General features: G+C 42.2%; 1 protein-coding gene across 3 annotated transcripts in view; it reads left to right on the top strand.

The window, feature by feature from the left end:
- The window catches only part of LOC138672762 (transient receptor potential cation channel subfamily V member 1-like), a 153319-nt gene extending 141765 nt beyond the window's left edge, over positions 1-11554 (top strand). For all 3 annotated transcript variants that reach the window (XM_069761098.1, XM_069761097.1, XM_069761096.1), the window contains 3 exons: positions 5322-5449; positions 6373-6479; positions 9280-11554. In XM_069761098.1, the coding sequence (XP_069617199.1) occupies positions 5322-5449; positions 6373-6479; positions 9280-9383 (339 nt within the window). In that variant the 3' untranslated portion in view covers positions 9384-11554. The remainder of the gene's footprint in view (positions 1-5321; positions 5450-6372; positions 6480-9279) is intronic.
- The last annotated feature ends 513 nt before the right edge of the window (positions 11555-12067 follow it).

Raw genomic sequence — 12067 nt, 5'->3', positions numbered from 1 at the left:
ATGGTGCTTTCATCTAATTGTACGGTGACACTGGGGGTACGTTCCTTAGAGGGGATGAGGGAGCTGTCATCAGGTTTCTGGTAATGGGATGTTAACCTTTGCTTTAAGAGTAACATGATCTGTCATCAGATTTCTGACACCTTCTTGGTTGTCTGACACCTTCATCAAACTGCAACTACACATCATAAACTTTTCTTACATTTTATGTCTCAGTTTCAATATTAGTCTTAAGGAATTAAAAGTGGGAACATCAAACCGCGCGATACATTGCTCATTGTTTCTGTATACTCATTACTGTATTTTAATTGACTCTTATTTTGTAGTCGTCATTGCTCATTACTAAATTCCACAGTAGGAAAGCAAATGATAATACTTCTCCTATCATAAAGGTAAATTACGGTGTCTGATATCTAATCGCCCTATTTAGATTTGTATCTGTCTCCTGAATGCTTACAAAGGACTGTGAAATTTATAATCACTTGTATGGCTCAGCCATGCAAGCATATACATCGGATGAGTGCTATCGGATGTTTTAGAAGATAACACTCGGACCAATGTTATACTATGGGGCAGTGCTGATCAGCGTTTTTTTCTCATACCGATTCAGCATGAGAAAAAAATCGCGGCATGCTGCGATTTGCAGCACAGATCGGATGGCATGCACCCATTCCGGACTGTGGGCGAGTGGAAATCATCAGACGACACTCATCTGTGTCATTACCATTACCATTGGACGATTCTTTCGGAGGAGAGAATCTAGGGTTATGTTACTGCATTTTTAAAATTATCCCATCATCTGGATCTCAACAACAACTAAGGGCACCTCACTGCTTGAGACGCACTACTGCAGACAAATGTGACAAATATTTACATAAAGATACATATATGCAGTGTATATCTATATACAGTTATATGAAAAAGTTTGGGCACGCCTATTAATCTTAAGCTTAATGTTTTATAAAAATTGGGTTTTTTGCAACAGCTATTTCAGTTTCATATATCTAATAACTGTTGGACACAGTAATGTTTCTGCCTTGAAATGAGGTTTATTGTACTAACAGAAAATGTGCAATCTGCATTAAAACAAAATTTGACAGGTGCATAAGTATGGGCACCCTTATCATTTTCTTGTTTTAAATACTCCTACCTACTTTTTACTGACTTACTAAAGCACTTTTTTTGGTTTTCTAACCTCATTGAGCTTTGAACTTCATAGCCAGGTGTATGCAATCATGAGAAAAGCTACTTAAAGTGGCCACTTGCAAGTTGTTCTCCTGTTTGAATCTCCTCTGAAGAGTGGCATCATGGGCTCCTCAAAACAACTGTCTAATGATCTGAAAACAAAGATTATTCAACATAGTTGTTCAGGGGAAGGATACAAAAAGCTGTCTCAGAGATTTAACCTGTCAATTTCTACTGTGAGGAACATAGTAAGGAAATGGAAGAACAAAGGTACAGTTCTTGTTAAGGCCAGAAGTTGCAGGCCAAGAAAAACATCAGAAAGGCAGAGAAGAAGAATGGTGAGATCAGTCAAGGACAATCCTCAGACCACCTCCAGAGAGCTGCAGCATCAACTTGCTGCAGATGGTGTCACTGTGCATCGGTCAACTATACAACGCACTTTGCACAAGGAGAAGCTGTATGGGAGAGTGATGCGAAAGAAGCCGTTTCTGCAAGCACGCCACAAACAGAGTCGGCTGAGGTATGCAAAAGCACATTTGGAGAAGCCAATTTCTTTTTGGAAGAAGGTCCTGTGGACTGATGAAACCAAGATTGAGTTGTTTGGTCATACAAAAAGGCGTTATGCATGGTGGCCATAAAGCACAGCGTTCCAAGAAAAACACTTGCTACCCACAGTAAAATTTGGTGGAGGTTCCATCATGCTTTGGGGCTGTGTGGCCAATTGCGGCACCGGGAATCTTGTTAAAGTTGAGGGACGCATGGATTCCTCTCAGTATCAGCAGATTCTTGACAATAATGTTCATGAATCAGTGACAAAGTTGAAGTTACGCAGGGGATGGATCTTTCATCAAGACAATGATCCAAAACACAGCTCCAAATCTACTCAGGCATTCATGCAGAGGAACAATTACACTGTTCTGGAATGGCCATCCCAGTCCCCAGACCTGAATGTCATTGAACATCTGTGGGATCATTTGAAGAGTGCTGTCCATGCTCGGCAACCATGAAAATTAACTGAACTGGAATTGTTTTGTAAAGAGGAATGGTCAAAAATACCTTCATCCAGGATCCAGGAACTCATTAAAAGCTACAGGAAGCGACTAGAGGCTGTTATTTTTGCAAAAGGAGGATCTACTAAATATTAATATCACTTTTCTCGTGAGGTGCCCATACTTATGCACCTGTCAAATTTTCTTTGAATGCAGATTGCATATTTTCTGTTAGTACAATAAACCTCATTTCAAGGCAGAAACATTACTGTGTCCAACAGTGAATAGATATATGAAACTGAAATAGCTGATGCAAAAAAAACAATTTTTTATAAAACATTAAGCTTAAGATTATTAGAGGTGCCCAAACTTTTTCATATAACTGTATATAATTGTCTAAGGGGTACTTCCGTCTTTCTGTCTGCAACTTCCATCACGGAAATCCCACGTCGCTGATTGGTCTCGCCAGCTGCCTGTCATGGCTGCCGCGACCAATCAGCGATGGGCACAGTCCGATTAGTCCCTCCCTACTCCCCTGCAGTCAGTGCCCGGCGCCCGCTCCTAACTCCCTGCAGTCAGTGCCCGGCGCCCGCTCCATACTCCCCTCTAGTCACCTCTCACACGTTTAATGCCAGCGGTAACGTACCGCGCTATGCCGCGGGTAACGTTACCGCTGCTATTAACCCTGTGTGTCCCCAACTTTTTACTATTGATGCTGCCTATGCAACATCAATAGTAAAAATATCTAATGTTAAAAATAATAAAAAAACAAAAAACCTGCTATTCTCACTCTCCGTAGTCTGACGATGCGCTCGCGCCTGCCGCCATCTTCCGTTCCCATAGATGCATTGTGAAATTACCCAGAAGACTTAGCCGTCTCCTGAGACCGCTAAGTCATCTGGGTAATTTCGCAATGCATCCTGGGAACGGAAGATGGCTGCAGCCGAGCGCGCATCGGGACAGCTTCATTGGACGCCGGAGGGTGAGTATATAACTATTTTTTATTTTAATTATTTTTTTAACAGAGATATGGTGCCCACACTGCTATATACTGCGTGGGCTGGGCTATATACTGCGTGGGCTGTGCTATATACTGCATGGGCTGTGCTATATACTGCGTGGGCTGTGCTATATACTACGTGGGCTGTGCAATCTACTACGTGGGCTGTGCAATATACTACGTTGGCAGTGTTATATACTGTATGGCCTGTGTTATATACTACGTCGCCTGTGTTATATACTGTGTTGCTGCTATATACTGCATGTGGGCTGTGTTAGATACTGTTTGGGCTGTGTTATATACTGCGTGACCACTGTTATATATTGCGTGGCCTGTATTAACGCATCGGGTATTGTACAATATGTATGTATATAGCAGCCACATAGTATATAGCACAGGCCACATAGTATTTCTTTGCTATATACTACGTGGCTGCTATATACTACTTGGCCTGTGTTATATACAATGTGGCTGCTATACACATCCATACATACATATTCTAGAATACCCGATGCGTTAGAATCGGGCCACCATCTAGTATATATAATAAAGATATACCTACGTACACTTCAAACATACCCATAATGTGAGGTTAGTGTGCTTGGCACTATGTGGCTAAATACATTAGGTATCCTGGTAATTTTCTTTATATTTTAGGAGAGAGGTTATTACTCATGACATTTTCCAGGTGTCTTTACTTTTAGCTGCAGTTATGTCATCCCATATTAACACCTATACGCTATTTGAAATGTTATGTTTCAATAAAATTATTTATTTTTATTTCTTGGCTTACATATTTTCATTACCAGTGTTGTTCTTAATGATGCATAAGCCTTATTACAAAGATTGTGGCTGTAGGGGTTTAATGATTATATATGGGTGTGTGTGTGTATTGTAGTGCATCGGTAGCAGTGAAGAGGCAGTGACCCACAAAGTTCAAACATAAATGGTCTCTTTAATGTGTTATCTTCACACAGAAAAGGTTCCAGGCATATAACTTAAATGCACATAACTTCAGTGTTCAGTTCACACCAGTTCATAACAGCATCCTTTATATTGCAGTCACTACACATGCTAGTCCTCCTCTGACTAGTTCCATGAGTGTCCTGCACCGCTGTAGCACAGTCTCTACTCACAGCCGTACACAGACCTTGACATCCGCCTGTCTGCAGCTGTGACACACTCTGGTCCTTCCTTCGGGCATTGGACAGTCTACCTCCGGTTCACCTTCGGGCACAAGACCTATCCACATCCGTGACCAGTCATCATGAACAGCAGCACCACTGTGTATGCTGTGGGTTTTCAGGCCCTGACACACCTGAGACTCCTCAGACTCAATTCTAAAACCTCTCTATACTACAGGGCTTTTAACAATTGTAATCACAGCCCCACCTGCAACTGTAAAGCCCCCTCATGGCCTCACTACGCCTCTGTGCGTATCCTGGGGAGAACAAACGGTGCCCCTAGCTGTAACAGGGGTCACTGTCTCACAGTATATATACACATTGTATTACACATACTGTATACTGTACACACACACTTCTAACATATACTTAATGTGAGGTTGTTAATGCTAAGAAATGAAAAGTAACCCAGAGATGGAGAACCTACTTCTTCTAGAGCTTAGTTCACCCCCCCTTCCCTCTCCTGTCAATCCCAAGAGAGATGCAAGTTACAACAGCTGCCAACAACTCTGGTGGTTTCAAATGGGTTGTCCACTATTAGGACAATCCCTTTTCACACCCCACGCTTGGTCCCGATATAAAATAAAAAAAGCTTATACTCACCTCCTGTGCTGGCACCGTTCTTGCATTGTTGGCATTCGTGGTCCGGTGTCTCGTGTGGCTGTATGACATGTGGAGTCCGGCGCCCAATCATTGCTGGAGTCATTGTCTCCGCCTTTGGACAAATTGAACATGAAGAAACATGAAGAAGAAGTCCAGGCTGCAGCTGGTCTCTGACTTCCTCTTCATGTTCAGTTTGACATAAGGCGGGTAGAGTGACACTGTCCACCATGTTACAGGTAAAAGAGGTAGGAGGAATACTGGTTCTACTAGGATCTACAATCTCTCTCTATAATGTATTTTTCATGCTGTTTAAAGCACCTGAAAATCGGTGTGGGATCTAATAGGTTTTTTTTTATTCTACAGAGAGCTGCTACAATATTGGATATTGAAAGATTCCTTCCAAGATTCATTAGAAAAAAACTGAGATGTGGTCGCCTCCTGACCGTAGGGAATACACGTTATGGAAAACCAGATGAAAGATGGTGTTTTAGGTAGGAATGGTTAAATCTACTGTTCTGCACTGCGGAGCTACAGAAGGCAATAGCAGGTCTGTCTTATAGATGCACAGTTCCATCTCTAATCATGTCTTGAGCATGGTGGACCCAAGAGCAGAGTCTGGTTATCTAAATATGTACCGCAATAAACATAGAATTAGCAGTGCCACGTATGGCAAGAAGAGGGTGAGGCTGACTATGCATGACCTAATTCTGTGATCTGTCCGTTCCCTTTTACATAAGCAAGTGTTCTAGAAAAATACTCATTTTGTTTCTGACTCTGCTGTAGTTTTATACTGTAAGTGGTTCTGTCAGGTGAACATCTCTGTGTATTTGCTATGTGAGATCTTTAAAATATCTTCAGAACACAGAGGGGACTGATGTTTTTTCATTCATTTGTGCTTATCATAGATGTTTCCTCAAAAAAATATGTTTCTCCTATTCGTCAAGAAGTGAGACATTTTTTAATCCTGGAGGCTTCACCACTGGGACCCCAACTAATCATTGGAATAGGGGCATGGGGCTCTTCTTCCCTTGGTCTCATAAACAATGGAGTGGCAACAGTCAAGTTGCTCCATTCAATCTCCGACTACTGTGAGGAAGATCAGGACCGACAGTAGATCCACAGTGATCAGATATTTATATGTGCAGTGGAGAGGTGATACATGTCATTTGTGGGAAAACCCTTTTTTTTCCCTGAATGTTAGAAAGAACCAGGAATGGAGATTGAAGCACATGGGCCCTGATGCATTATCTTTACAAGACCCCAATGCTATCAAGGACCAGACATTAATGCTAAGTCTGTAATAATTTACAGCAGAGTCTCTACATAGATAGATACAGTAGACAGACAGACAGACAGATAATAGTGTAGTTCTCCAGAAGCATAAAGTCAAATAACTTGTTTTTCTGCTTTGAAGGGTGGAGGAAATGCAGTGGGGATCATTTGGGAAGAATCAGTTCTGCATTAATGAGGAACCAGGTGACAAAGAAAAAGCAAAAGAAAAACTTTACAAACCACCAAAAGGTAAGAGCAATAAAAAATATATATCCATATGATAATAATACCTAGATATATCTAGTAGGAATCATATAAATGCACTGTCTAAACATTTTTTTAATTCTCTGGCTAATTTGCTAATTTATTTATTGAAAATGAAAAGATCAATTATTTATGCATCTCAAAAATGAAGTAAAAAAGTTGGTCTTATTGTTACGTCAATTCTTAACGACTTAAAGGGAGTCTGTGGCACCCAAACCACGAATTTAGCTACTTAAAAATCTATATAGTGGTTTTAGCCCCTGTACAAATCATACCAGTACCATACCTTTTAGGGTGTAGTTGCAGAGAAATTCTTTGGTGCACCCTTGGAGTGGCCAAGGGCTCACAGCCAGCACTCCTGTTAATAATATGGGTGATGTAATTTCACGCCAATCAACTGTATCATATCCGATCTGAGGTTATGCCCCCCCCTTCCATGTGAAGCTGGGACAAGACATCTTGCTTAGAAGGTGGTCCAGATTCAACAGCTCAAAGTGGAAAAGTTCACACATCCAGCAGCCTAGCTGGTTCCAAGATCTTCCTGACAGGATGGCAGCCACAACTTCATAAGGAGTTACATCCTAGCTATATACTAGTTACAGTTTCGACATCTTGGGAAAGGGCCGAATGCCTGCTGGGGTCTTGATCCATTCTAGCATCACAGGGTGGGGAGATATGTAAAACATCTAGTAGAAGTCAGGTATCAAAGCTTTGTTTAGTGTCCAAGCATAACAGGGGCCTGTCTGCATCTGATGGCACCAAAACCGATGCATTATGACCTTCTGTTGAGAAGTTATGATCCATGATAGGTTTTGGAGTTTCAAATTCCAGATCCCATGGGAGGGAAGTGAGGGCCATCCTTGGGGTGGGAAGGGGAGTGACCGACCAAGGGGTTAAGTGTTCATGCGAGGCTGCAGCAATTGTTCACTTCTGAGGGAGGTCATACCATGTTTCGTGTTGACAGAAGCCGTAAACGACTGGCAACCCCACAACTTTCATGTTATTGCTGTTACGGCACACGGATTGGACCCACTGGATCGCGGAGCCGACCGACCCTGAGCGAGCTGGCCAGGTGGAACCGACCCCTATACAGGGACCGCTAGGGGCAGGCCCAGGGGGGAAGGTATATCAAAATTGCTAGTACCAGGGAGACGGGTCAAAGGAATGCACAAGGAATGCACGGTAACAGGGACAGAGCAGAGTATGCACAGGGAATACTCAGTAACAGGGACAGAGCAGAGTATGCACAGGGAACGCTCAGTAACAGGGACAGAGCAGAGTATCACCTAAGTGGGACCACGAGAGGGTACTGAGGTAAGCACCATAATAATCAGGTGCTTCCTCTAGAAGGAAGCAGTCTGATATACCTGGGGGTCAGTGCCCAAGCATGGCAGCATTAAGAAGCCTAGAGTGTGCGCGACTGCGACCTAAGCGGTCTAGCGCTCATGCGTGAAGAGTGGGATTCCCAGCGCGGCTGAGGACCCTAAAGTGCAGGAGAGACACGGTGAGGGACCCGGGACGTGGAGGAAACAAGGTGAGTATTGCGGCCGGGACTACTAACAATTGCCAGCAGCAAGGCCGAACATCAAGCCAGTAATTGACTTTTGTGTCATCTGCTTATACTTATTGTAATACCACCTGTATTTGCATATCTGACCATTGTATATGTATATCCATACTGTTTGTAGTGTTTTGCCTATCATGTCCTTAAGGTGATTAAATATCCAATTAACCTTGCGCTGCTCTTTAATATCAATTTACAAATTCACACGTCCGTGTTCTCTGTTTAACGTCACAAGCTACCGAGGCTGGTTTCTGGCCTGATGTAATCCTGTTAATGGATCGAGTTTATAGCTAATGAGGAACTGGTGGCAGTCCTGCCAGGGCTGGCAAGGCTCTGTTTCACTGGTGCTAGTAAATGGGGTTTCTCAGCTTGTCAGGTTTGTAAGCGAGTGTTGTGCGGATGCGTGGGCCACCATCTCTCACTCCCCGTGTCTCCACGTGCTCGTGTGGACATGGGGGGTGTAAAATTGTGCCAAGCTAACCTTACGTATCCCCAGAAGGGAGCGGACTGTCACATTGGTGAAAGTGGGAGACCGTATGGCGTGACCCGTCGATGTATTAGTGATGTTAGGTGGAGCAGCAAGGAACGGTTCTTCACATATAGGTGTCAGTGGTGGGATATGTGTGATCTTTCCGATATCATCCTTCACAGCTTCCTAAACTCAAACTCCTGTTCTTGTTTGCTCACGGGTCTATGACAAGCCTCACCGTGCCTTGTCACTACTTTTGTCATCAGTACCACGATCCAACTGCCGACCGGCAGTATAAATGAGCAATGAGTGTTTTCAGAGAGGATCTGAAGATGAGAGAGAGTCTACTCCCACGTAGAGTGCGCACTCGCCCTGACACCATGAGTGAGCCACTGGATTCCTGCAGTGTCAGTGTGCACACACAAAACAAGGGTTTAAGGTAGACAGCGCTTGCTGTGAGAAAGCAAGAGCTGTCAATGAATCTCATGGACAGTACAGGATATTTTCTGCAACTACAGGACTAAGATGTATGTTACTGGTATGAGTTTTGTACGACAAACTCCCATTAGTGGTATGTAAACATATCCATTCATTCTTAGGAATGTGTAGACCTAGTACTTATGCATTCGTATTTTGATGAAAGAAAATACAATTATTTAATATCACATATGAAAAATAAGTAAATTCATACATATGCATAGATTTAATATAGACTATATGGATTATGTTAGTGACACAAATTTCTTTTACAGGCTGGAGCAATTTGATTTCCAGAGTTCAAGACAGGGCACGTGAAGAGGAGCAAGTGCCGTTAAATTCCGTGTCTACAAGTCCATCAGACGGGGAAAAAGTTTAAGATCATTCTATATTAATGGTTCATACTTCCTCCAGATACATCTCACTGACATTGGTAATATTCCAGAAAGCGTCTCTCACTGCAGAGATACTAATGCACTTCAAATATTGGTTTTGCTACAGCAATATTACAAATATCTGTTCCAGGCCGTATTCACTATATCTATACTTACATTATGTTCAATAAATTGTGCCAGATTTTTTTCGTTCATATCCCCCCAGCTCCATCACCAAACGTTGAAGTAATTTCTTCCATCTGCTACATCATCCGTGAAAATTATTCTTAGTTACTGCAATATCTTATATAAACATTGAATTTTATCTCTGTTTTTATGCTGGGTGATAAATAAAGCTCCACATTACACATATGACACAGATACAATAAACTTACAATAGTTTGGATCATTCCGGGTTCTGCACAAAAGTATGGAAGGAGTGAATATAGATGACAAGTAATACAAACATTATTCTAGTCTGTATACAGCTGCAATAACTGCCTAGTATTATTCTCATTTCCTAATCTTCCTCCATTTATACCAATGAGTCAAATGCTCCGATTACAAAGTCAGAATAAATTTACAGTTAAAGAGAACTTGCCTGAAGACTTTTCGCCCCTAATGGTGTAACACTGCTGGGGAATAGCTTACTAAAGATGCTCTTGTTGAAAATATAATTTGCAGGAGTATAAATAAATTATAATACAGCTAACGCTATATGCAAATTACCCGTTGGGGCATTTATCCGAATGCCCCTGCAAAACGGGATTTGGACAGATGCACCGATGAGGCCCCTAGACTATAATGGTGCCAGCAGTGCGAATGTGCACTCTGCTGTGCATGAGGTATAATGTCCTCATCCTAGGCCCCTTCCAGTAATAATGTCCTTCATTTTTATACATTTTAAAACAAATAAATAATTCTTCTTACCTTCCTCCCCTCCCGTGACGTCATCCTCTATAGCCAGCACAGAAACCAGCATCTGACTCCAGTGTGCCGGCAGCGCATTATGTCACTGGCACTGCCATGTGCCGCCTGTCAAGCCTCTGATTGGCCGGCAGCGTGTATTGCAGCACAGGGAACCAGCGAGCGAATCTCTCCACTGTAATACATTTCCCATGACTGTTGCTGAATCATGGTAAAATCGGAGATGTACCACAACTTGTGAAAACTTCAGTGCTTCTCTATGACAGTCAAAGCGATAGGCAACTTAAAGCAATCGCAAGAATTCTGATGAAATTATTGCAACTATTGGACAACTTTATATGCTAAGAAACATTGAGTTTGAGCACAAGTCATGGAAATGCTTCAGTGTTATTATGACTTGCAGCGGCCTGAAGGTGAAGCCAAGCAGCAATAGTTTTGAAACTGGAGTTGTATGGTGATGGCTCATGGACAGGTTTTTAGTAATGGCAGTCTCACACATGTGGCCCATCGGTAAGGCACTGGGAAACTCGGCACATGCGGCACAGTAATTGCAAACCATGGGGTGTTTCAGCACTACTAATCCCTGCATAGTGCTTAACTTTACCTTGTTCTTCCTTCTTTACCTCCTGATGTGTCATCCACAATGTAAGAATGCAACCTGGCCGTAGTGGGCAATCGCAGCCAACTGCGGGCAATTTGTAGCCTACTGTGGTCATGTTACTATAAGTAGCTAATCTCATCTTTTGCTGACTTGGGGTCTGTATAACTCCGAGAACCATTTTTGTATTGCTTACTTGTTTTTATACATGTTTTTTCATTTATTGTTCAAAATGAACATGTAAAATTTAGAATTTCCTCTATAATTATGAACTTTTAGCTGAATGTGCACTGATGGCGAAATGAGAGGCGTAGTAATGTGAAAAGATAGTGCACTGTTAAAACAGATGACTTTCATTTACATTAGTATTAACGCATACGTATCACGGTGAATAGAAATCATTTGTAAATGTGCTGGATCACTATAATTGTCTGTGGCGTACGAACAATTCTCTGCTTTAAATCTGCTTTTCTATATCAGCAAAATATAATCATTGCACGTTGTCAGTAGATTGCAAATGCAGACGGTTTATCCATTTATTAGCTGCACGGAAGCAAAAAAATAGCTTTTGTAATATTTGTACTTTTTATGGAATTGTGCATTTATATCAGTTTTACATGTATATTAATAATAAATATAATTTACATATCAGTGTGAAGTTTTAAATTTAAAATTATTGTGGAATCCTGATATTAAGTGCTCATACTCACCTGCGAGAAACTCGGATGAGTCCCGCACGTGAACACCCGGCTCTGCACCCGGCACCCAGGAGCGGAGCGCGTGGCTGCATGTATTCCTATGCGGCCACACGCTCCGATCTGAGCGCCGGCAACAGCGCCGGGCACTAACATGCGAGGCCCATCCGAGTCTCTCGCAAGTAACATAGTAACATAGTTAGTAAGGCCGAAAAAAGACATTTGTCCATCCAGTTCAGCCTATATTCCATCATAATAAATACCCAGATCTACGTCCTTCTACAGAACATAATAATTGTATGATACAATATTGTTCTGCTCCAGGAAGACATCCAGGCCTCTCTTGAACCCCTCGACTGAGTTCGCCATCACCACCTCCTCAGGCAAGCAATTCCAGATTCTCACTGCCCTAACAGTAAAGAATCCTCTTCTATGTTGGTGGAAAAACCTTCTCTCCTCCAGACGCAAA

The sequence above is a fragment of the Ranitomeya imitator genome, chromosome 3, assembly GCF_032444005.1.
Source record: "Ranitomeya imitator isolate aRanImi1 chromosome 3, aRanImi1.pri, whole genome shotgun sequence".
NCBI classification, from domain to species: Eukaryota; Metazoa; Chordata; class Amphibia; order Anura; family Dendrobatidae; genus Ranitomeya; species Ranitomeya imitator.
Note: the sequence above shows the minus strand (reverse complement) of the source record. Positions and strands in the feature narration are given on the sequence as shown.